Below are 26,502 nucleotides of genomic sequence, written 5' to 3' on the forward strand. Positions count from 1 at the left end.
TTCCGTTCAATCTCGACCTATTAAAAGTGAAACGTAGCACGCCATAACCTCGACACCATACCCGGCTATGAATTTGGGTCGGAAGTCACAAGGCACATAAAAGTTAGTTCTTCATTCAACGGATGCTATGTTATTTTTTTAAAACTAAAGTGAAAATGACTTGCCTGTTTTCGATAATAAGTGCAACAGTGCTAATAAAGTAGTCCTTACCTTCATCATCAGGGCTACATCGCCCTGATGATGAAGGTAGCAAGGACCTCTGAAACGTCGGAAAACGTCTACCAGACTACACGGCGCAACAACCCAGAAGACACCCATCTTCGGACTCATCGCCGTGAAAACCTCATATCCTTTCAGAATTATTCCTCATTCCAAACTTCTCAGAGACCTCTTACGAGTCTCCCTGAATGGCGTGCGGGCTTGTAAACTGACTGGCAGACTAAACAAGAGAGTATTTGAAGCTGAAAGAAGCTGCATCACCGAATGATCTGAAAGTGTTTGCTGTATTGACATTCAATCTGATGGCAAAAACGGACAGATCAATTAAGTTAGTCTACGTCTGTTTATATGCACCTTTATAATTGCTAATACTTTCAACTAAGTTTTCGTCTAGCTGACAAACCAAATTATACATGAAGATTTCTGTCTTCTGGGTTGTTGCGCTCTGTAGTCTGGTCGATGTTTACCAACGTTTCAGATGTCATACTGCCTCCGTCATCAGGGCGAAATCTTCATACTCACCGCTGTGAAAACCACAAATCTTACAAATTATACATGTATCAATAACAGATATTAAACTGGAGTAATTTATTAGATGATATCATTCGACAAATCTTTAGAGACCTGGCAAAAATCCTTCAAAGGACACACTGATACATGCCATAAAATCCCATGAATATTGAATGTTATCTTTTGAAAAAATGTTGATCTGGTAAATATTTAATAAACTAGAAGGAACAATCCTGCACTAGGTCTATTTGTAGTATGAATAACTTTACAATAAACCGTTGCAGGTAACGTAAACTGAGATCAAGACAATTTAGGCATTCAAAATAGCAAGTTACTAAATCGTTTGGAGATGTGTATTCCATTGGAGTACACCTTCACGTGCTATGGCCTTCAAGGATTAACCAATCACTTTTCACATCTCCGTTGACGTGATATGTTTCGCAATCCGGATATAAGCCTGTCTAGCACGAGCGAAGTGACCTTGGGCTGGAAGCCGGACATCCTCACCGTGCATTTCCGCCATTTCCTGACCAACATCTGACGAACATTGGCGCAATGCTTCACAATACATTAAATCCTTTTGAAAAAAATATAAGCAACACATGGACTCGCAGATCAAACTGCAGGTTGATCTCTGGCAATTTAATAAAACTTGTTTCAGTGGGTCGAGTCTTGGTCCAAGATAGCTACAAAATTTGTCCAAGAAATCACTACGAATACAGACACACGAAATATTTGCAAAATACTGCTTGTCGGGTTTGTGTATGGTGGAAAATAAAAATTATTAAAGACGGTGGCCACAAATTATATGATCTTCATACCGAGTTTCAAGCAAAAATGCCTATTATTTTTAAAAATTACTTCTAAAGAACAAAGTGGTTCGCTAACAAACATTACAGGGCAATCCTACACCATAAGCCGGTGGCCGAAATTTCTAGCGCGTTTTATATTCAATATTTAACGAACAACACCAAAATTATTTGCAAATGTCTCTATTTCAACTAACATCTAGCTTATTCGAATGCAATAACACACCAAAATATTTACCGGTTGCCTTTACAACCTCTCACATCTTACCAGATTACAAGAACAATGCATACAAAGTTACTTTTAAGTATACAAATATAAAATCCAGACATCCACTTACAAGCCTCTCAGGAATATAGACACGTTGACTGACTGACTGACTGATTGATTGATTATCTGATTAGTAGACTATTGGCGATGCTTCATTGACTTCAGAGGTTGCGTAGTATTAGGTGTGATATGAATGACCATGAACGTTCATTACGAAAAATAAGAAACAACAAGCTTGACGTACTTGAATGTATTATTGTGGCACTCTCGTGGTAGTTAACGAAGATACCCAGCAGACTTCAGTCAACAGAAGTGTTTACCCGGTAACATTGGCCAACTAGCCGCTTTGTTACGGTAGTAATAGAGACATGTGCCACTCTGGCGCGCTGAGGAGCCAGGGTGGAGCTGAGTTGTGTCATGTCATTTATCTCGTTTTCTATCTCCCGTTTGATTTCCGGGCGAATATGGCTGCTTATAATTTAAAGAATCCGTGGTGCGTTAAGTCCATTAGGCTTGCAGCTGCTTTCCCCAAACACACGGACCCTGATGCAAACAAATCATAAGAAAAATGAAACATTCCATGTCCTAACAGCGGCACGAAGAAGGCTGTCTTCTGGGTTGTTGCGCAGTGTAGCCAGGCAGAAGTTTACCGACGTTTCAGAGGTGCTTACTGCTTCCATCACAGCGATGAGTGTTACATACGTACAAACTCACACACCAAAATTCCTGGAACATTCTCTTTTCTATAATCTGAAACTTTTCTTCCCTGGAGAGAATGAGTTTTAGACGTATCTTCATTCGGTCAAAGTTTGACAATGCAACCTTGGCGACACGGCCTGTCTAATAAATTCTAGCTCCAATAAAACTGACATCTAAATACAATAAAGATACATAAATGATGTTCATAGTATTATTTCTGCCAATAGAATGCATTCAAGGACACAGAAAGTAATGCAACTTTTTTTTATAAAGAATCAAGTGCATGACTGTTCTCTCGCGCTACGTCTTGAGATGCATTTACCAGTAAGAAGCTCGGCACTGTCTTACTTTGGTTCCCGGAAGCGAACGCCTACAACTGTTTATCGCGTCAGCTGCATGTCCATCGAATTCGGGGGAGGGGGGACTACAATAACAGTGTCCCAGTGGCTGCTCGTGGAAAGTATTTCAGGCACGTGATTCAGAAGACTAGTCGCAGAACGCTGTACATCGTATTCGTACTCGAAAATCCAACACCGAGAAAAATTCTCTGCAGTACACAGCAGTTCGACATGTCAAACTTCTCCACGTAAACGCACTGCTTCGCTTCGCCATTATGTCCTGGACCCGTGTTGGCCAAGTTATCATTCGCCCTTCCTTCTGGCACCGAAGCCAGGAATGTGTGGAGCTAAATCTCCACTTCCACGAATTTGTTCACTGTGTCGTGCTGAAGTAAGCACACGCACAACCTCCAATATATTTTGTCCAGCAATTAACGATGTTCCTAGTATCGCAAGATTAAATCGTTGCAGTTAGGCCTTAAGCCATTCTTTCACATCTTACACCATGATTATCAGATGCAATTCCAACAACCCTGGTCGATCTGCTCATTAAAATCTTCACGCAAGTTACAGAAGATAACATCCCATAAAAAGAATCATCGACAATACTTATCTGACATCTTCTCGTCCATTCGTACACGTTCCTTCGCCCGTGCAATCATAGTAATATTAAAATGACATTCTTCCATAACTTTCACTAGACTTCGCAAATATAGAAGCGCATGTCACTGCAACGTGTATCCAATTATCAAACGTGGAAATTACTCACATTTTCCTCCCTGGTTGATGCCGTCTCGCGCTTATCTCTGCCGTGGTATAAGCGGGGCTTGATGACGGTGTGTCGGGAGAAGTCTGGGGCCGGTCCTCTGCGGGCTGCAAAGACAGAGAACACGACTCAGGTTCAGGTTTATCTAAAAGATGGCTGCCTTCTGGACTGTTGCACTGTGGAAGTCTGACGACATTTCATAGCTCTGCTGCCTCTATCAGCAGGGTCCTGATGATGGATGCAAAAAGTCTGAAACGTCGGTAAACTACCAGACTACACCGAGTAACTCCCCAAAAGTCATCTTCATACTTGCCGCCGTGAGAACCTTAAATCTCTTGTTTATCTTGTACACTGTGACCTTCTGGGCTGTGAAGCCGTGCATCTTGTAGGCAACTACCAACGTTTCGGAGGATTTTCAACACCACGAACCATCACAGCCCAGAAGACCGCGACCGACGTCTTCACCTCCATTAGAACCTCATGTTTATCTTGCCTCTGGGTCCTCCAGTCTAATGCCTTCAAAAGAGTCCATCTACATATCCTCCCAAATCCTGATTTACCGAGAACTTTGAATACAGTTAAGAGAAAGACGAACAATAAAGGAGACACTAGTATGTCTGAGTGGAATTGTGTGCACCCAACGGGTCCATCGTCTGTCCCCCAGATGCTGAATGAATATGGAGCAGCGGATGAAATACACTGGCAGGGGAATCCCCAGAAAACTCGAAGATAAACCTGTCCCAGTGCCACATCGTTCACCACAAATCCCATGGGCCTGACCTGGATGCGACGCGTGGCCTGAAAAGCAGGCACCTACACGGGTCTTAACATTGTTACTTACTGAATTTCGTGTTGTCACATAAACAACCAACAATACAATTCAGAATAATTACGCTTAGACCCCATTTGTATCTGTGCTTTTAACGCGATCTGATACATTGAACAGTACTGTTTCTTACGAAAAGAGGATTATACTCGGACAATCATCACATTTTTTTTTGAAAGCAAGTGTGTGTCTGTACTCACCCTGCATTTTTTGTTCTGTAAAACATTATCCACTACAACTAGGCATGTGAAATGTTACGCAGTGATATATTTCAGATATATACCTATCTAAAAGTTTAAATACATTTATTTCGTGTGTACATTAATAATTACAACACTTTAACAACGTTAATCTCCAAGGCTTTATCAAGTCTTGTGCAGAACTTCCACCGACTACTTTGCTTTTCAGTGCTGCCATCCACACGCCCTTCGTCGCAGAGGAGTTGGAAAAGACGGCAACTTTATTGCTGCAGATCGACATGCGGACATTCTTTCGTGTTGCGAACTGGGCTTCGGTACGTGTTGCCCCGCAAATTACGCAATGGGTATGGGATAGGGGGCAGAGCCGCTCGGGGCGGTCGGACGCCAGCGTCAGTACACTGCAGTCTGTCGAGAATTTGGATGGTCGCCAACCTGCATGGCTTAGTCCGACATACCTCGCCAACACACATGTGCCAAAAAGAAATTTGAAGTCGCCATTTCAATTTCTCAGAATTCAAATTATCACTGACCACAATTTGAACAATTTACAATCTTTTCTTCTACGCGAGATGTAATTTGTAGCAAGACCAGGAACTTGCCTATCTTGTTAACAGACGTGAGACATCTCAATACCATATGATGCTTCACTGTAACATGCACGTCTCTGGAAAATATCACCGCTCCAACTAATGAAAAATCTTAACAGACAAGGAAGTTGGTGTATATGACATCATTCTATAAATTGTAAAGATTAATTTTATAAAACAGCCTATATTGTCGCCAGCCTTTAGTGAATACAGTCATCTTCAAAGCAACCGTCTTCAGACTTCTCATATATGCATTCTAACGTCTCTGCCATGCCTGCAAACACGTCTGACAATGATTTTCAGAGTTATTTCGGAACTGTTGCTCTGAATATTTTCAAGTTCCACAAAATGAAGCCCTTTGCAGAGACTTTCTTACTTTCGGGAACAAAGAAAAAGTCAGGCGACATAAATAAGGTGCTTATGGTTTAGGTTCCAGCAATGATGTTTGCATTTCTTAACAAAAACTCGCTTACGAAAACGCTGTGTGGGAGAACTGAGACAAAGAAAAATCCACTTGGCCGTCTGAAGATTATCTCCTCTTCTACAAATGTATAAATTATATTACAAAATTACTAAAACGCTTCCATTTTATGAACAAAATGTATTGACTTGAAATTTATCCGTCCTCCGGTGATATTCAAAATCACTCGCGTGTAACCTGTTGAGAGTAACCCAATTATCTGCAACATCTCAAAACACACTTTTCTAGAAACAAGCTACAAACAAAAGGAGGCACATTTGCTAGACAAGGACTCGGCAAACAAAGGATTAAATTAAATTATCTGGTAAATTTAAATGGAGCAGTAAAAGATTCACATACGTATATATGCCCCAATTACATACGCTGTCGTGGTCTGAAATACTTCAGTCAGTTCTGCCTTCCTGTGGGAGAACTAATATTGCTTAACGTAGGCCTATACTTCTCCTTTTAAACAAAGATTCTGCATTGTTTTCGAGATGATGGCTACAAATCACTAAAGCTGATGTCATGAACCTTCATAGTGTATTTGAAACGGGTTCCACCTGCTGTATGCGAAGCGGATATAAAGCGATTTGGAACGGAGAACCCTTCTTTAGAGGCACACTTGGGTATTCAAAAATTCTTTCCCACCTTTTATAAACCATAAGGTTTATTACTGTGTTCACACGGACCCTCCACCGAACCCTACCCGCAACCAGACGGATCCAGTCTTCGTCCTCACCACTACTTTAAGATCACCCTGATAACTGAGGCAGTAAGTACCTCTGAAACTCCGGTAAACTTCCATCACGTCACAAGACGAAACATCACATAAGGCAGTCATCTTCAATAAAGACACAGTTCTGCCGATTGTATCTGCTAGTTCTGTTGTGGAGTATAATGGTAAATTTATCTCTGTTTCTGTATTTTGAACGGTCAATTAAAAAAATCCGAATATGTTATAATTAGCGTAGAACGAATATTTCAGTCACCTCTAACTGAAACATCGATCCGAAGACTTCCTGACCCTTGGCCCACTTTATGAGTCGTGAGGTCATTTCAGCTGCAGAGGATTCCGTTACAAAAAGGAGCTGCAACGTGCAAACTGGCTAACAACCACTTCCTCCTCAAACCGCTTCCCATTCAGCTACCACTTGCCACAGCATCGAACTCCGCCAGGAAATGGAGAAAAAATAAGACGATATATGAGAAAAACACAAACAGCCGGAAAAGATGAGGCATGAGGCACAACTCAACTGAAGGCAGGAACACAAATAAATTAGCTAAACAAAGGGAAGGAAATGAGAAACAGTTTACAGAGAAATGAGTTCTGCAGATCACAAAGAGCGTCCAGATAAAACGAAAGAAATCCTGAAAAAGAAATGAACAAGAAAACAACAACAATAAAGAATTAAACCAGTAAGTTGTCTCAAGCTATAACGCTTCTTACTTGTATACTGGAGGTCCCCGGTTCGAATCACGGCCCAGAAACAGACTGTGCTGACTAAGCTCCAAAGTTAACTCTTTTAATTTCACCGTATGTGATCATCCCCTCATATATGATGTTTAGTAACATCTGCAGTTGACGCAGCGTTGTTAAATAACACACGGACCACCTAACAAAGTGTCACCAAACTAATTGGTGGCTGAAGGAAGAACGTGCATGCAGTTCGTAAGCCAATGTGTTCTGATGAAATAACAAACTGAAAAAAATCAAGTGGAGATTTGGTCCGAAATGGACATCACGGATTATCACTTTACAGAGGGTGACATGAACACATGTGACTGTTCGTAAATTTTTCATCTTTTACGACAAGAATCATTTGGAGAGAAGGCATGTCACGACACAAACGACTTATTCTAATGATTCGTTCTTGCAGTCTTGGATACTGTCACAAAGCATAAAATTGCCAGGCCCTTTAATTCCCTTTACCCTACACGAGAACCATAATGAAAAGGAACGAGTTTTACTTCATTGGCATTTTTTTTATTTTCCTTTACAAATGCTACAGCCTTCGGAACGCACTGGGAATACAAGAGTGGGAGACAAAGAAACTGAGACATTTTACAACACAAAGAGTGCGCGAGATGAGACATGTTAGGAGGAATACAGAAGGATCCTTAACGACTTCCACGAACTGTGAAGTGGAAGCTCTTCAAGTGACTACTGTATCCGAGAACTCGGGTTCAGTACTCAGTCAGATCATGGGAGATTTGAAACGGAAAATCAGAGCCATGACGGCATGAGAGGCAGGAAACGCGACGAAAGATCACTAAAAAAAATTCACATTTCAGTTTCTGTATAAAACTGAAAACAATACCATTAGAAGCAAGGGAAATACATACTTTACTATTCGGTTACGACAGGATAATTAATGAGCATTTGCAACATATTCAAGTAACTGAAAAAGCATACATCAAAGTGGTGAAACTGGCACATCCGGCCAAGACCGCTTGAAACCAGGTTCGCGAAATTATTTATTAATCTGTTGCTAGTTGCTGCAAGCTCATTTATTTTACCGCCGTGAGAATCTTAAATCACACTATGTACTTCCAGCTGCAAACAAATCCCTTCGTTCAGTTTGCGAAATAAATGCCAGTTTGTTGGTAATTGCAGCAGCTAGTACATGTCACTGCCAATAAGGACTGAAGAGAAAACAATATAAAGGTTAATAGGTCTGAAATTCAGAGCAAAAGCTGTAAAATGATCCTTGAGCTAAAATGGTGTTGACGTGATTGAAATTCATTGGCCAAATGCTACCTGAACCGCGAAACACGTTGCAGCAGAGTTCACTACAAAAAACAGATGTCTAGATTGCATCCTTTCGGGAATTCGAGACCAATCACAAGGGGAAAAAAGTTAGCATCACTGGAAGGTAATTACAGAGGAACAGAAATTGGCGATGCGCTTATATCCACGAGCTTTCGTCAAAACAGCTGTTATAAAATGATAAAGAAACACAAAGAGGACGACGGATGGACACTCGCTTCCTCTCTGCCTATACCAACGACGATCCAGAGTTTATTGAGGTCCCCTGAGACAACTGTAACAATTCTCTGATCATCCGAACGGAAGGACAATCTTTTCGCCAAAATAAAATAAAAATAACAGACCTGAAGCTCTACAGAAATGAAAACGATCCTTCATTAATTCACGGTAACATAATCTTGAATAGTGTTTATTTTATGTTATTTTATTATTTGTTGTTTATTTAACAATGCCGTCAGTAGCTTAAACTGCATGTCGTCGAGTGATAAGGTGATTAATGAATCGTAAACTGGAAAGGATGAGAAAGGAGAGCCCCTGAACCTCAAATAACTGTCCCGACGCAGAATCATCCCTATATAGTCTGGAGAGGAGAACCCTGTTTCGGGGCGATTACGCCGAAGGCCCGGGGCCGACGTAGACTTCGAAAAGCCGAGCTCTACAGCACCTTCATTAAAAGAAGAGTTATAATAATAATAAAATTTACATATGAGAATATAAACAATTTATGAATATTTAACATCCGACAGTAGGAATGCATTGATGATTCCCGACCGATTCCATAGTCGACTTTGTCCGCTGGAAGGGTATCTGCTGATCAAGGAGATGAAACCGTATCGGTTTCAAGGTATAAGTCGGAAAGGACTAATTAAAAGCAACTTCCCGGGATCCGCTTAGAGGGAATGAGGGAAACCACTAAAATATTCATACAGGACAGTCTGTCTCGAGGCTGAGTTGAACACAGAACCTTCCAAATAGGAAGAAACACTCGGCCGCGAGATAGAGCAATATACATTGTGTAATTAACAAATTAATTAAGACTACTGAAACGCACGTGTTTCCCGAATCCCTTCTCTGGTGTATTTTTCGATTTGATGTGATTTCTGACTCTAATTAGTGTGGATAGATTTGCAACAACGCATTTGTATATGAAACGTAACGGATCTCACTATTGGCTTTAATTTGCTTTTCTCAGTATTGAAGTAAATGCATAGCTACGTTAAATGTTACCTGGTAGTCATAATTCAAGTAACTCTTGTGAAGCTAATGAAACTTGGCGTCATTCAACACACTCTGCTTTTTAAAAAAAACTGCTATACGCGATTTCAATAAGTGATATCACATCACATTTGATGATGTCAATAAAAGTCTAATTAACCCGCTACAAGATTTTTACCAGTAAATGACCGCCAACACCTATGAGGTATGTAAAATTGCAATAAAAAAGACGCACTTATAACGCATGTGTATTGGACATCATCATCTAATTCTTACTCAAATTATATGTAAAAAAAATCCAATTGCCGAAAATAAAATTTAAAACATACTTCTAAGAGATTTTCTCAATATTTTATAAGTTTTTATTTCAATGCAGAAATTAAATTCAGCCACGCACTAAAACGCTCAGTAAACACCTGACGATACGTATTTCAGAGTTAACAGCGATGTTAAGTGACATCTCTCGACGTCTCCTTCCACACAACATAAAAAGCTGTTTTGCCTATAATAATCTGAAGTGTTTATGTGTGGCTGGTTGCTGGATTGTGGTCGATAAATAGTTCACTGCTGTGTTGAGATCGCGTGTTCTTCTCCGTCTCACACGGTCGAAGAGAAAATGGTAAAACCACCAACTCACACAACTCCCTGGTATCTAGCACAGGACCTCACCTTATAAACTAAAAATACTCAACAAATCCCCTATGAGAACACACGGACCAAACCATGTCACAGTGAGGTGACTGGCTAACTGGATGACGGGGTTTCGGTTTTCGGCAAGACCATCGATTTCTCTCTTCGACATAACATCGAAACAAGTTTTTAGGCCCACCTACCCAGTGGATATCGATTATTTTTCTGGCAGCCGAAGCGTGAAGCTGGCCACCACATCCACCTAGTGCCGAGAATAAGAGCTTCATCTCCACTCCGCCATACGTCACAATGGCGTAGTGCTTAAAAAATAGTTGGCTTCAACTGCGTAATATTTAAACTATGGGATACGAACTGAAGCTATAGTTGAATCTGCTCCAACTTTGCTCTTACAGATTATAAATCTAGTAATAGCCTGGTTCTACCATAGTTGTATTTATACTTTATACAATTCAAATATAAGCCTGTATGTTCAGTAATTGCGAATTATGTAGCTTGGGCACTGTAAATCCATCTGTGATCGCTTGTAGGGAGCGTGCAATGTATGGCTCTAAAATGTCAGGAATGTCACACAAATAGAACAATGACAACCATTTAGCACACAGAAAATAATGGGTTGCACTCGATTTATAAATGTCAATAAACATTTTCTCTCTGCAACATCTCTTTGAAACTGTGACCAGGCCATTAAGCTCTCGTGATTACTGGACGTCACAGACAACTCAATATTGTCTCCCTGTCCTACAAACGGAAGTGTATCACGTCAGGTCTCGGTGTGACTCCACGGAACCAATATTTTATACATATAACAGTATGTGTACGATTCTAAACAAGCTCGTTTCATTATTACCTCTAGCATGAACTTCACGTCGGAATTTATTTGGTCAGGTTTCATTTGTACACGCATCTCGTTAAGTCCTTCTCTACCATAGAGCGGTGTTTCACACGTCAAAATGGCCAAAAATGTCGTGTTATAATATGGACAGGTGTCTTTATAAAACACAAGCCGGCATGAAGAGCTTCAGGAATCAGATTCAGAAGACTTTCAAGCCGCATTATGATAGTACAAAGTTGGGCAATGTTGTCATGATCTGTAATTAATTCTGTTAAGTGTCGCTGAAGCATTTTAAAGTATTAGACGAGCATTATTCGAAATAGAAGTCAATTATTTTGTCGCGGTTGTTGGTCTGCAAGAGGAATACTTGCAAATAACAGCTAGACGTCGCAGAGTTATAACTAACATGTGATATACCAGCAGTTTTGGTTATGTGACCACAAGTAACGAACCTAGGACAAATGGTGGGAGGTCTGCATCAAAACAACTGAATGTGATCACATGCCAGTGACCGGAAACGCGTGCTGGTTGAACTCAATAAGCCTCCTCGGTGCGGGATGTTCGTTACTCGCACAAATAATCATTATCCATCAGAGCAGAGAGCCAGCAAGCCACCCGCTTCCTATACACTACGCCATTTGTGGCTTTGTTTCAGGGTTTGGTTTCAAAACGCAACTAACAAAAACTAAATATTGCTACATAAATTGCCAAACAGCTGATCATAGTCTCTGCGTGGTCTTGGACTGCTATTATAATGGGATTCTCGCTCAAGCCGTAGATCTGTGATAAAACCTTGCGATGGACCGGTTTTCCATCAATAATTACGACAGATTAAATTTAATAAAAACCTCTACGTTGTAAAAAAAAATTAGGAACTCCGCGTACGGCCAGGAAAAAGAGCACTGGTAATAGACCTACTATAATATACCATCAGCAGCAAAGCAATATATGAAGAGAACATATTCGCCCGGTTGTCATTGACCGCAGGCAGCAAAGGAGGAATCGAGCCCGCACAAGGCCGCCGGAAATTCGCACAGCTTAAAGAATGCATCAGCCCACTCGATAACCGAGCCAGACGGCTGTCTCTAATGTAACGCCATTTTAACGGGATTACCAAACCCACAAGAAATTCACAACCTCTTAGTCTTACAAAACCAAGAAAGTATGAAATTTAGTCAGACTGACGCCGGCTTCACAAAGGAAAACAGACACGGAGAAAAAAGGTGTGCAAAAATATACAGATCTCTGGCACACCACATTCCGCGTTGAAAGGGGTAAAACAGTCGCTGGTGCTTAACTGAAACCGCACAATGCTGACGTATGGGGGAGTGGAGTTATAGCTCCACCCAGTCAACTTCGGCACTTCATGTAGTTGAGTGCTTAGATTCACGTCCCTGCTGCTTTATTCCCGAGAAAAGTAAATAAAACCTCTTGATATGAAAATGTCATTCATTACATTAAACATGAAAGGCAAAAAATAAAATATATTGACATTCAGATTTGTAATGACGTAGGCAAGACGCACAGATTCGCTCCGAGTACAGTCCGACCATCTTAAGTTTATACCTTACCCAAAGCCCAAGACGCGAGACAGGGAGCTATATTACTTGTCCTGCAATGGCCGCTTAGTTTGACCCGTGCGATCTCTGACCCTGCCCTCTCATTCCGAATTATGTAGGGGTCATTTAGAAGGCCTTGTTTCATTAGTGCGATTCATGTTATAGCTACAGGGCTTCGTCTACAGAACTTTGCTTGTAATGGCTCTTATTCTACTAGAAATGTATTATTATTAGCGCAATTGATTACAACAAATATACAGAATGCGCGAGGACACTTATTCCTTCGTTCGGACATACTGACCTTGTTAATTTAAACCCGATATTAATTAGTGGTTTCGCACTACAAAGCAGGGCGCATATACAGCATAATCCACAAATGGCTTACACTAACACTATAATGTTACAGGTAATTTTACAAATCCACAAAAGTTCATCGATTAAACTAAATTCAAACTTGTTTGTAAGAAAATTAAGTAAGTTCCTTTTACTGTGTACACCTAACTGTAACAAAAACGTTTTCTTAGCTGATACTTATTACGTCGATGGTGGTCTAAAGATGGTAACGTTGGTGTCCACATGGCGTTACAACCCTGAAGACCAACAGACATCTTCACTGCTGAACTTCAAATTTAATTTCTGTTATGGTGTCTTGTTAGGTTAAATATGCTGCTAGCATTAAACAAATGGGTTCCTTATTGAACTTCCCACAACCTCAACCAGTTTTCATTTAAGAGTGTGGAAATGGAGTCGGGACAAACTGAGCCACGCGTAAAGAAAGGGGAAGAAGACGTAGGTTCGTAACTAATAAGGCAACAAATCGTAAACGCTGCTGATCCAGACGCCAGACAGACACTTCATTTGTGTCGTAGTGTCACAACCTCGTGAGAACTGGACTTAGGAGCGTCTATGTGATGCCACGTGCGTTCGGTCTCAACATAAAGGACGAACAAGAAGTACCAGTGTCTGGCTTGTCTCTTTTGAAGCTGATACATTCTCAGTTCATAAATAATATATCACGAGGCACAAACCAGAGTCACTGGTCGACATTCGGACATTCACATTCAGTTCTTCAGGGTCAGATGCAGAAGATGCCTCGTCGAGACTCTTACTCCAGACAATTCAAACACGAAAGTGTCGATCAACCATCTCGCGGCGCAATCGACGAAAATTAAATTACTGATGACGTATACCACCAGCCTTCTCTTATACTGCGAATCCGTTTGTAACCATGTCTATAACATTCATCGTCTGAGAAAATCATGGAAGCTGAAAACGTTCGTCTGTGTATGTATTTCCCTGTTTTTTAAGACAAACTAGCTATAAGAAAAAACTCGATTCTGGAAATAATTTTATCGACACAAAATTTCTCTACTTGTTAGAGTTACAGGCTAATACGCTGGTTGAAGATGGCACTGCACTGATTAGCATACTCTGTAAACATTTTCGTATTGCCGATTCATTAAGACATTCATTTTGGATTACTATTAACAAATACAGTCGTCTATGCGTATAAGAAAAATTTGTGATAATTTACTGTAAACAATAATGGAAATTGTGAATACAAAGAATTGTGTCACAAAACTAAAAAAGCGCCTTCCCGAATAAGAATCAAAGGCGTGTCTTTGGTGCTGAAGATACTGCATTGGGATATTAACTCGCTAAGTTATCCTGTTTCATATTAGCGAGGAACTACTTTTGTATGGCGAATTATAACATCTTGTGTTGGTATAAGCAGATCTGCAATTCAATGAACCACTTCTCAACGACACGCACGTTTGATCAAACCACTCACAGAATCCGCTGCTCTTATGAACTGTAATCCATCTTCAGGAAAACATGTTGGTTTGTACAGCATTTTAATGATGTACTTGAAGAAAAATCTGTAAACTTCTCTTCAGCCGGTGTGAAGTGAAAGGGTTCGTGGTCTGTTTTATGAAATCTTACGGACTCTGTGAAAAGGATTCAAAAATTGCCAACTTCGCGATGGCAGAACGACAGAGAAGGAAAGGCGTGGAAGAATAAATTTAAATATGTCAGGATAAAAGATTGCAATTCATTGTAGCCTTATTTACATAAGGCTACAATGGTTTTCTATTTTCGACGTGTGAAACAAAATACGTAAACACCCCAGATTACTAACTAGTCATACACTTCTAAGCACGAACATGTTTCAAATGTCCTTAAAACCACAACTGTAAAACGATAATACTAAAATGGCTGTTAGAAAAATGTGCCGTGAAGACTTAAAATTAATTCAACTCCATTCGACACAGTCTAACAGCGGGAAATTGTAAACACAATAACGAAACTTTGGTTTCCATGCAGTGGGGAAATTCTTGATCACCTATCAACTGTTAAATTTCGAGGTAGGCCAAGCACTGTGGAGCTAGTTAGTGAAAAAACTTAGAAATAGATTGCTGTATAGTCTGGTAGAGGTTTACCGACGTTTCAGAAATTCTTACTGCCTTTTAGTAATACAGCGGTTCAAACAAAGCCATAAAATATATTCTGATACGAAAGAAGTAAATTGTTGTTTTCGTAATTTAATTTTACGTAACAAACTAGAATTAGTTTACCCTGACAATAATATATCACGTATAGGCTGTGTGTACTTGCACCAACTGAGGAACTTATAAAAATACGCAAATACAGAATTATACCTGGTGGATATAAATACAAATTAGCCTTTAATACTGATATGATGAAAGAAAGGACCAGCGGCTGTTTTCAGTAAAAGTACTCATTTAGACTAGCAGCGTGAGATTATCATACGAGACAGACATGAGGAGAATAAACAATTCTAAGGCCTCCCAAAGAACGAAATAATTATTCGCTGCAAATATAAAGGAAGTTCTCCGGGAAAAAGTCTTAAGAGATATAAGTGAGAGCCTGAAGGGCGAAATAAAAAATTATATATACAAAAGCAACTAAACACAACAGAAGGTTTATAGAATTCAAAAAAACCTTTAGAAAAAAAGAATAAAGACAAAATCCTTTGACACAATTAGCCTGCACAGTACTCCCAACTTTGTACATTTCTAGTCGCATTAATTTCGTGCGCTCGTCCTTCTGATGACGGTAATATGAAAGTGGAGAAAATGTAAAAAAATAAAAGCAGTAGATGAAACAGTGAAATTTTGATTTCCTGGTAGATAATTTTGAAATACGAGTAATTGGTAGGGTCCAAGCAGAAACTCGCTTTGTTACCTTGAACACAAGCCACGCAATTGCTTTTGTGATTGACAACGTATAGGGCGTTTTTCATTTGCTTCGTACGCGAACACCCAAGCATGAACTCTTGGTTTCTATAGCCAGTCAGGGATGGTTGCAACTTCGCAATAAACCGACGGACGGCAATGAGTGGTAAAACACGTAGACTGAGTGCACCAGAGCACAGACAACGGCGCGAGGGTTGACACATTGCCTTGTGGATTAAAGGAGACCGTCCTCGCTATTAACTTAGGGTTTTCAAAACCGCAGAAAAAAAATTAAAGACAACTTGACACCATGTTGACGAATTATCCCGAAAATCGGCCGTTCAGGTTTTTATTCTGTATTTAACAAACGTAATATGTACACTGTTTAAACTAATGCTACAGAAAGACAACATTCAAGCGAACAAAATTCTTTATCACTTTTGGAGAATAGTATAAAACTCTTCGATAATTTGGAGCCGGATCTCGCAAACACTTTCGAAACAAATCTATCAGAATCAACACGCAGTAATTACGAAAATTAATTAATAGTGTCTGTATTTCTCTCGGCACATTACTCACGCTGAATGCAGTACACGAATCTGAACACGGCTGTTACAAATTCCCGCAGCTATTGCGTGCGTTTAATCAAACTACAGAGCGAATTGCTGCTAATTGCTGCAAATCGAAGTGAACAACAAGCCAGGGGCCTTTGAGGCTCTACAAGAAGACAGTATTGGCGTTATTTAATTATAACAGGTGGACTCTCCTGAGCGATGCAGTGGCCAACAATAAAGAGAGACAGGAAAACGCACAGTGGCATATATTGTTCATACGTACGAGCGGCCGGACACACATAATCAGCATAGTACCGGGTTCGATGAAGGATAATAAAAAAACAAAGGACAGCAGTATAAGAATCAGGCGGTGTCATCTGTTCACTGACGCATTCAGTTACAAGTTCATCGCTCCGTACTGCTCAATCTAGCAAGAAACTGTTCGGCCATAATTCTACCGGCTCTACAAGCAAAAGCGGCCCAGGTATCACTAAATCAATTTCAGATCATTGTGCCGTAAAATCACGAAGCCATCTTCTCAAGAGACCATGGGTTTTCTCAGCGTTGAGGATCACTGTGTGGACCGAAAGTTGTTGTTCTGTTTTGTATCTGGGAGGACCCGGAATCTAGTCTCTGTTTTCGTGGTGTCCTTCACTACCTCCGGGCAAACGTTGATAAAGCAGTACCGTAACAGACCACGAGTTATTTATTCCACATCCATTCCAGTTCATAGTTCGCATAATCATTCCATCTTTTGACACTGGACAATGCAATGAAAGAAGTCTCAATCGCTCATCGCAAGATATATCCGAGCTTCTTTGATAGTCGGTGGCGAGCCAGCTAAAGTACGCACAAGCATACCTGAGAAAGTCAAATGGCGTGGCAAAAGCTGCACTCTGCAAATACTTCTGATCCAGTGCTCTAGGTTCAAGTGACCTTAATATATTTAAAATGGCTAAAATTTAATTCTGACAGCAGAAAGTGGAGCCCTATTGTAAAATTAGAAGGGATAGAAATGTTATCCGTAATAAGGCGACAATGCAGAATTTCAGGCTTCTATTTCCTGCAGTTCAGTGATTCCAGCCTGCAGTCCACATTTCCCTCAGAGCTTCTCAACGCTGTCAGTCTGTTTAAGCTGATTACACCGCCACTACATGAATTTATTATTATGCGGTGTTGAAGCTAACGTGGCAACATCTAAGTAAATCACAAGTTGGACGTACACGTATAGTATGAATTGTACTTGTGATGTGTATTGTATTATTATGACTTATTCCACATCTGAATAACTTATGGGTCCATAGAATGTAATAAAGATGTATGTACAGTGGTACAAAAGGAGTTCACATAAAATACATATATCAAAATTACAAATTAAAAAAAAACTCTAAAATATTCTAATCGTGGTGTGTTAAATTTAATATTGTTTTCCTTCTGGAATACGTCCACGACGTTTCAAGGGATGCCTCTGCCCCCGCCTCCAAGTGATAAAAAGCCCTATCTATTGGGTCCTGCAGAAGGAAGTCCAGCCCTTCTGAAGGACTTTCGTACTTATCCTAACAGAAAGACGAGCGAAACCTGGGGACCTTTTAGCAAAGTACTGCTCTTTCTTCCCATCTAAATAAAGTGTATCTCATTTATTTACATGATTTTCTCTTTGCAAATACTTTACTATTCGCGCTTTAGATGGTTAACATTTAGGCAGTATATAATATGCAATTAAGAACCATATCGACATAAACAGAATGGAAAAGGCAGACAGCATCACACAGAATTCCCTTCCTTACGAGAAGCGCTTAAAAGGAATTTGATGTCCGTATAACAGTATAGTATATACATTGACACATAAAACTAATGCAATCCTCAAAAAAAACTGCATGAACATAAATTCGCGAGCCAACGCAATATAAATTCTCTACGATAAATAATGAAGCAGGCTTTTGAGCCTGTACGTGAAACGCCTGATCGATTGGATTCCGCAACCCGCAGAATAGAAGTGTCGAACATGCTGCCGGCCGAGAAGGCGACGTACAATTCAGACGCTAGCCATTCCTCGCTGCAGTCTGACGCAGTGGATGCTACTGCTTCAGAGAACACATCGTTTTGACCAACTCACATTGCGAAGGTGTTTTAATCGAACGCGTGGCAAACAATATTTTATAAAAACACCCAAATGTGCAAAACGTTTTGCTGTTCTTAAGATATTTCTATTTTCTATATAATTCGTTATCTGGGCGTGGCCTCATGAAAAAAACGAAGCCTTCATATTACCATAAAAAGTTCCAGAGTCACTGGACATGACTCTGAGCCAGGTTCATCCAGTTCACATCTTTATAACCTATTTCACGAAGCGAGGCGAGAGTTTCCATTCAGCTATCCTATAAATACTAGGGTAAGGGTTTCATAATTTACACATTCAGTCTTGTCACCTAATTTGTGTTTTCCTCCCACCACCCAAACCAAACTTAACCTAACCTAAAGTGACCGTGCTGGAGATGGGTAGTCACCCACCGAGTGCAGGTTAGGACTCCCGTTTCGTATTGTGATTTTCCTCAGTACCTCTGAAAATTCATGGATAATACCTTGAATTAACCCACGACAGCTACCTTCTGTGTCCTTTTCAGTTTATTATGCCTGTTCATTAATTGTCCTGTAATGCATCACTACAGGTTATATCTAAGCTAGAGCTGTATCGCTGTTAAGAACATACACGACCTTGGCGTGGGCGAAGCTGAAAGTCATGTCCAAACATAAAGGCACTGACCTACACTAACATAGCCGTTGAACGAATAGCACAGCGCAATCATAAAACTAAAGCGGGTTCGAAACCTTCCTGAGGCATGGGCGTTGACCTCTGTTCAATATAGTCATGTGGTCTACGTCTTGGGATTGTTTCAAGTTCCATGCATTTATACAGCGTTAAGCAAAATAGGAAATTTAACAGAAATGGCGTTTAGGCAAAGAATTCTACGGAGGTTGTAGGGCATCTGAAGGTACTATCTCGGGATTCTCCTTTACTGACTGAGGAAAATCACGAAAACTCTGAATCAGAACAGCCCGGAACCAGCCGAGATTCCAAAAGTGACCTCACACACATTCGTTTTAGACTAACCTGCTCGGTCCGAGGTTCAAACAGGGTTATAAGAGCCAAAACAAAGGTGCTTGATCACCCTAGGATAGTCAGGGGGCCCTACTTTGCATGCTTTGGAACCACATGACGAGTAACGGTGCCTCGCATCTGGAGCAGGTCCACAATGACTGCTGCCTGGTTCCGTTATCTTCGCTCGTGACGTCTGGAGACAGCTACAGAGTGGACATTTGCTTGATTCATTACTTCCGGTGTTAATCCGCCGGGAATTAATTGCTACTTGCCACCGACTGTAGCGAAACAAATCTATTGTTTTAAAGTAGTGAGTCGCAGGCTAAAAACACACGAGCTGTACTCGGGAATCGCTTTATGTATGGTTCACCTGGGTTGACTTTCAAGAAACCCCGAGAACCTGGAGACAGTCTACATAAATTTCCAACAGTAATGCAGTTTAATTCTTTCTTTGTAATTATTTTCCTTTCATTTTCTCTACACTCAATTCAATTACTTCCTTTCCTTAAAACCAGTTATCTGCCATCCATTTTCAACTACGTTGGATTTATAAATGAAGGACTCATCTCCCTTCCCAAGACATACACAGGATATGTGCATATCAGATCACAAGATAGATAGATAGATAGAACTTATCAACCTGGAGGCTCCAAACTGTAGCAGAGTTCATTGTGAAATTCAACGGTCGTGACTGACGTACGACATGCATAAGACCGAACACTGCTAATGGTTGGCACACGGCTATCTGCTTTGTTTTTACCTACTAATCGAAACTTGTCTGCACAGAATTCTCACAAGAGGGTTAGCGGATGCAAGAATATATTTAAACAGATTAGAAAACGTAGCCGTTTCATTCAGGACTGTTAAAGAAACATAATTAAAGTCACAATTGGCGAAACACACAGAACTATAGGGTAAGTAAACGGCGGATAATATTAAAATAAATCTTAAGAAACTGGACTATGATGTTATGAAAATGACTGATTTGCTTCTGCATGAAAGTGTAGCTTTGTTTGGTTTTACTTGCATGTTTATTTTGTGGCGCTAATTTCAGCAACTCCGGTGTTGAAGGCAAAGTCGAATTGTCGTATCGGATCTCAAAGACGTGAGGGGGGGGGGGGGGCAGAAATAAACCATAAAGTACAACGTCGGCGTTATGTTGAAGAACTTCGCGCCCCTGACACCCGTTGTATAAGCAGCTGGTGAAACCCAGAGGCAACAAGGTTACAGAGAACAGAGAAGTTCCAGTTTCTGCCGCTCTTATCCTGTCACTGAATTGACACCTATCCTGGCTAATACGAAGACAAGTTGAATGTCGTACAGAGGTCAGAATTACTATGTAACTAAGTGGGTGATTTAAACTGTATCTGAAATTATTAATTTTCTTTATAATTTTCTGTATTGTTTCCCTGCTTCTCAATATAATTAGTCTAGAGGTCCACATGTTTTCAACTCGAAAATATGCCTAGAGCGGGTCTCTAACCCGTGATCAAAGTGTTAGAGCAGTCCAACGCCATATTAATGTCCCTTTGATCCTATACCAAAGTGATTGGCATCAGTTTCTACTTCGTTAATCACCCAAATATTTTAAAATCATCACTGTCACAAGCTGGACAACAAATAAACGCGCTGTTGTATATGATTACCTGGCACACGGTAGATTGCTGCATTAAGTAGCCTGGAGTCACTGTCTGACTCACATGGTAGGTGACGTCATGACTTACCTGCAACAAACGGAAATACATAATTAATAAGCTGTTCCTTCTAGCATCTATAAAACAAGGGACGTGAAGGCTTGCACTTCCTTAGCCCCCAACTTCTATTAAAGTCACCATTCCCGGATACCTTACTGATACTGACGATCCAACCCTTTTATCCTCTCCGAGAATGTATATTCGGGAAGTACCAGGTTCGAATTTTTGATTTCGTGACTCACATTCACGCACACTACAATTCCAAGTGAATTATGGACCTTCGAACAGGCGAACATCACTTCTGCTCCATAATCCTCACGTTATATTATATTATATAATCTTATTTATCACATATTTTGTAAAATACATTTTTAGTAAAGATTTGTAATGCCGAAATTCACTACATACGTACAAACGCTTAGATGGAAGGACATGGAGTGGTTAATAAAATCTTAAGCATGCACCTTAGCGAAATAAGATTCAGAGTTAAATGCAACTCACACGGACATAATAGTTGTGATGGTAATTTGTAAACATCCTATATTTTCAAAGTTAAGGACAACCTCTGAGACAGACACATTATGAACAGATGAAGATGATGCGGATCTCCCCATCAGACGGCGTACAAAACAAAGAACTCTTGACCCGATTGTACCGAAAACTGGTGTTGGTTAGTACATCGCATGATGGATCGAGGCTGTCGGTTTCAGGCAATGAAAAACATGTGACCCAGTGATTGATTGATTGCCTAAATGATTGGTTCCTTACACTATGTGACACTCTTACGGCGATAAATACAATACGACGTTCGCACACAACAACAGATGCCTCAGTTCTAGTGACAAACTGACAAACGACAAAACAGAGGCAAGGCATCAAGGAAATTCCCCTGCGAATTCGTGTCTCGCTTTTTGTCCCTTCTCTCAGGTATCATCAAAAGGGCACAGCCTCACCATGTCCATGCATTCTTGTACTCTACCGCTACAAAAAAATCACACCTACTTCGATGAATAAAGCAGATGGAGACAAAAACCGACAGGTCTGGATCACTTACTACTCGTTCACCACTAATCACTTTTGAAACAAGTGTCTGATTTTCATGAACATCTTCCTCGTACTACACGATTTTAACAAGATGGAAGAAAATAAAAAACATATCAGAATTAATATATTTATATGAAGGCTGCTCATATCGATTTGCGTTTGCATGACGATGACGATAAATGGCAGTTCGAGTAAATAATTTTCATTAAGGCTATATATAATAATGTACCAATTTTGTATACATTTTCTTGTTGTGGGCGTTAAAAGCATGGTAGCTGAAGAAATTACTTTTAAAACTTCCAGTTAATAAAAATCTATATCAACAAATTATGCACAAATATAGAACACTTAGTAGTTAAACAGAGTTCAGCGATAAAGTTAAACGCAACTACCACTTCTCGGCTTCTGAATGGAACTGCATGACTAACTGCAAAGCGCTACAAGGTTTACCCGATACGAGTCAAGTGTCATTCTATAAAAACAAACCAAATGACATTTTCAGTCCTGCCAGGAGCCGGGAAGTGATATTATCAATGAATGATCTGTACTTCTTGAGAGTGAAAAAAACTCCAGGGAAAAGTGGCCCGTAAAATAAATGGAACGAACCTCTTACAGATAAATGCAGACTAATACAGAAGGGCAGGGAAAACAGATCGCCAAGAAGCAGGTACACCGGAAGAAGCTACTGCTGTGATTTCCGCAGTCTCTGAGTAATTTGAGACTGTTCGGGAATTAGGTCAAGAAGATGCTCTGTCTCCTGCAGAAGGACGGAACTTCAGATCACATCAAGGTCTCTGCACGCAGAGACGATAGGTTCATCTACCCCGGGGTGTCCTGCGCCTGTTCACATGGTTCTGCAGGAGATTTTGATCATGCCACAAAAAAATCCACGTGGGTGTAAAAGCCTTCCCAGTATAAAGTGAAAATACTGAAAGTAATTTCCTACTACTTTGAAGTTTCATTCTCGTGGAAAACACCTCTCCACCTCCACTCCCACCCACGCCCCCGAGACCTTCATTTCACTCAGTATTCTAGAAGTGGTGCAGCAAATCACATTGAACAAACCGTCTGTTTGTATGTGCGTCTCTATGGACACTAAGCTTACATAAGCCAAAGTCTACTGAAGATGCATTTTAAGTCTCAGGACTTTTATATATTTTTCACATCCACTTGGTATTCAATGAAGAACCGTGCAAAGGAAACGCATTCAGCATAACACCAACGATGTCTATCATGTGGTCCATTTTTTCAGCAGCACAGACGCTTTGAGGATAAACCCACCTTGGCTATACAAAATGTATCTAAAACGTGTGTGCATACTTTAGGGGTGAGTTCTACACAGAAAAAATCCTGCTCTCTCCATCATCGCCCTGATGATGGAGGCAGCAAGCACTTCTAAATTATCGGTAAATTTCTACGAGACTACACGGCGCTACAACCCAAAACACGAAGCCGTGAGAACCTCAAATCTCACTTGCGAAAACCAGACGCCGAGTTGCGCCAAATTATTATTTCCATTTCGTGTCATTGCTCAATATTTCACTCCTGCTATGCCATTAGTATATATATATTGAGAGAGAACCGCCCATTCGTTCAGCAATAAAAATGAGAATCGTACTGCAGTTTCATGCTTCAGCGATCAACTTTGCAGAGAACGATTTCAGAAATACGTTCATGTACGTGGCCGCATGGAACTAGCATCATTATTTTATTACTCGGTCGCTATCATAAATCAGTTTCAAAATGAAGGCTAGGACTGAAAAAAAATACAGAAACCGATGCATAAAAACTTTTAAGTATAGATTCCCCCTCCCTTGTAGAGGAGCGTGAAATCATTTTGCTCCATAAATTGGAATAGACAGACATTGAAAATAAAACTGTAAGGTTCCCGCATGTAACTTAGACATACTTGATCTGGATAAATATAAGCGCCACACTATCAGTGCTATTACCAAAACAAGAACATCAACAGAAGAATGAGATATTTAAGAGTAGCTGTAATTATAAGCACTAGTGACATACGATTAATTTAATAAGCAGGGAATAAATTCGCGTGGTAAATTAACTGGTAATGATTGGTTCTTCACGAAACATCTATAAAACTCACCGTAACAATATTGCAAGTTTTAATCAATTAGGAGGAGCTCTGCTTCTCGTGACTTCACGAATCGTACGTCACAGAAACACACCAGGTCTCTGATCACTTACGACAGACTAAAGAAGTTAAACCGCCCCAGCCGTTGTTGCTACTGAACTTAGATTATAGTCTTTTACTTCGTATTCGGGAAGTATCGTGTTCAATTCCCAACCTGGACCGGCTATTGTGAGATTAATAGTCGCTTTTATCAGTCCGCTTCTGTCAACATGCCACAAAACAAGTCAGGACCATTCACCCCTCCCCCCATCTTGTCACAGTAAATTATCAGTCTTAACTATTCCATGCTCTATAACCTCATCAGTTAATAGAGGGTTGTTGAATAGCATACACCAGTGCTTCCCAAACCTGGGGAAATTACCCAAAAAGGGGTAAAAGTGGTTTTTCTTTGGGTAACGACACACCTCGGAATACACATTAAAATTTACCGTAAAAGTGTAGAAGTACTCTGAAGAAAGCGATCAGTCATTGTGCACCGATACTCTAAAACAGTCTAACAAGTATTTATTTTTTCTATTTGGTTCCAATTTTGCGGAACTAGTAAATAAGATGGAGCAGTGGCATTATACTCATTATCTGGGACCTGGGTGATGAAATACTCATGGTGAATAATTACCAAATTTTTTGTGGCTGCTAAAATGCTTAGAGATATTTAAAATAAAGACATTGCATTAAACACATTGTTTGCTTACTATTTTTTTTTTACTGATCTCTCTTCACTTGTCATGTATGTTTTCTGTGCAGTTAGTGTACATTGGGTAAAAAGGACTTTCTGATAAGCGGTTTTGAGTAATGAAAGAAAAATTCCTATGAAAATTAGTTCACGGAAAAGTAATTAGGGCTTTTGTGCCATTCTTGATAAACTTTGAATATCTCTTACGTGTAGCTTAATTAATATAAGAGCAGTACAGAATAGACCACGCCTGTACGTGTAAAGTAAACTGGACCTTCAGAACAAAAGCCAACATGAACAAAGCGAAGGCACGTGGTCTATAAGCTCTTTTAGTGTGACGAACACCCCAATCACGACCAGCACGAGGCCACCCTGTTTATCCATAAGTTACGTCATTCAATAGCAATGCATATCCTTGGAATTATCACAATCCTCAAGGCCGCCTCCTACAGCAATCGTGTTCACTTGGACTGTTTCCTAATACGCCGCCTGCAAATCAGCCGATTTTCTTATAACTGTACGGAAGATCCATTTAACGCCCATACTTCTAATTCTCCTCTTGAAACAGTTCCAAATCGGCGAGAATGAGAATGATTGGGAGTAAACTAGCGCGATTCAGTGCAACGTAGACTCTACATTTTCCCATGAGTTTAACGAAGTCACCAAATATCTTTTCAGGGCAGATTCCTCAAAAGTCCAAATGTCTATCCAAAAACCATGTAGGACCTCCAAAAATATATAATGCAGTATTTTAATGCCTCCCTTACACAGTCCGATACTTCCGCCAAATTACCAAGCACGCACGAGCATTTCACACTCACGGTGCTGTGCAGGAGGACGACACAACGCATTCCATCCTGCAAGTTGTTTCGCGTCGGGGAACGTTCACATCTGTTCTTACCCCGGTCATGGCGGATGTTCCCAGAGGCATCAAATCACCTCTTAACGGAGCTTTAAAACAAAAAAACAATAACAGAGACTTAGAAAGACAACGAACTCTTAAAACATGTGCATACACAGAGCACTGTAACGGCGACACACAAGCTTGGCCCAAAATGGTTTGTCTTGTTCTTAAACCAAATATTGACAATCACCTGAATGCATGAGCGAATAAGAGAATGCAGACTAAATGTGCATCTGTGACTTTACAAACTCCGTAGGAAGGGGACAATATGACGAGCTTCCGGTAACCATGACATTATTCTACACGCTTTCCTTAAACCAACAGAACAGATAGACGTCTACCCATGTCTCCGAGGTGCTTGCTGCCTCCATCATCAAGGCGATCGCCTATCACCATCTAGCACCGAGGTTAGTAATACGTGAAGCGTAACCATTCCGCTACACCTCTGTGACACAGTGGTTAAACCCTGCGA

General features: G+C 40.4%; 1 protein-coding gene across 2 annotated transcripts in view; it reads right to left on the reverse strand.

Annotated features, from left to right (window-relative positions):
- Meltrin (disintegrin and metalloproteinase domain-containing protein meltrin) overlaps window positions 1–26,502 on the reverse strand; it is a 110,870-nt gene that overhangs the window by 40,052 nt on the left and 44,316 nt on the right. For both annotated transcript variants that reach the window (XM_022074435.2, XM_087340627.1), the window contains exon 2: window positions 3,613–3,716. In XM_022074435.2, coding sequence (XP_021930127.2) covers window positions 3,613–3,716 — 104 coding nt within the window. The remainder of the gene's footprint in view (window positions 1–3,612; window positions 3,717–26,502) is intronic.

The sequence above is a fragment of the Zootermopsis nevadensis genome, unplaced genomic scaffold, assembly GCF_977971745.1.
Source record: "Zootermopsis nevadensis isolate Lab colony 2312 unplaced genomic scaffold, Znev_1.0 Znev_ptg000061l, whole genome shotgun sequence".
In the NCBI taxonomy this organism is placed as follows: domain Eukaryota; kingdom Metazoa; phylum Arthropoda; class Insecta; order Blattodea; family Termopsidae; genus Zootermopsis; species Zootermopsis nevadensis.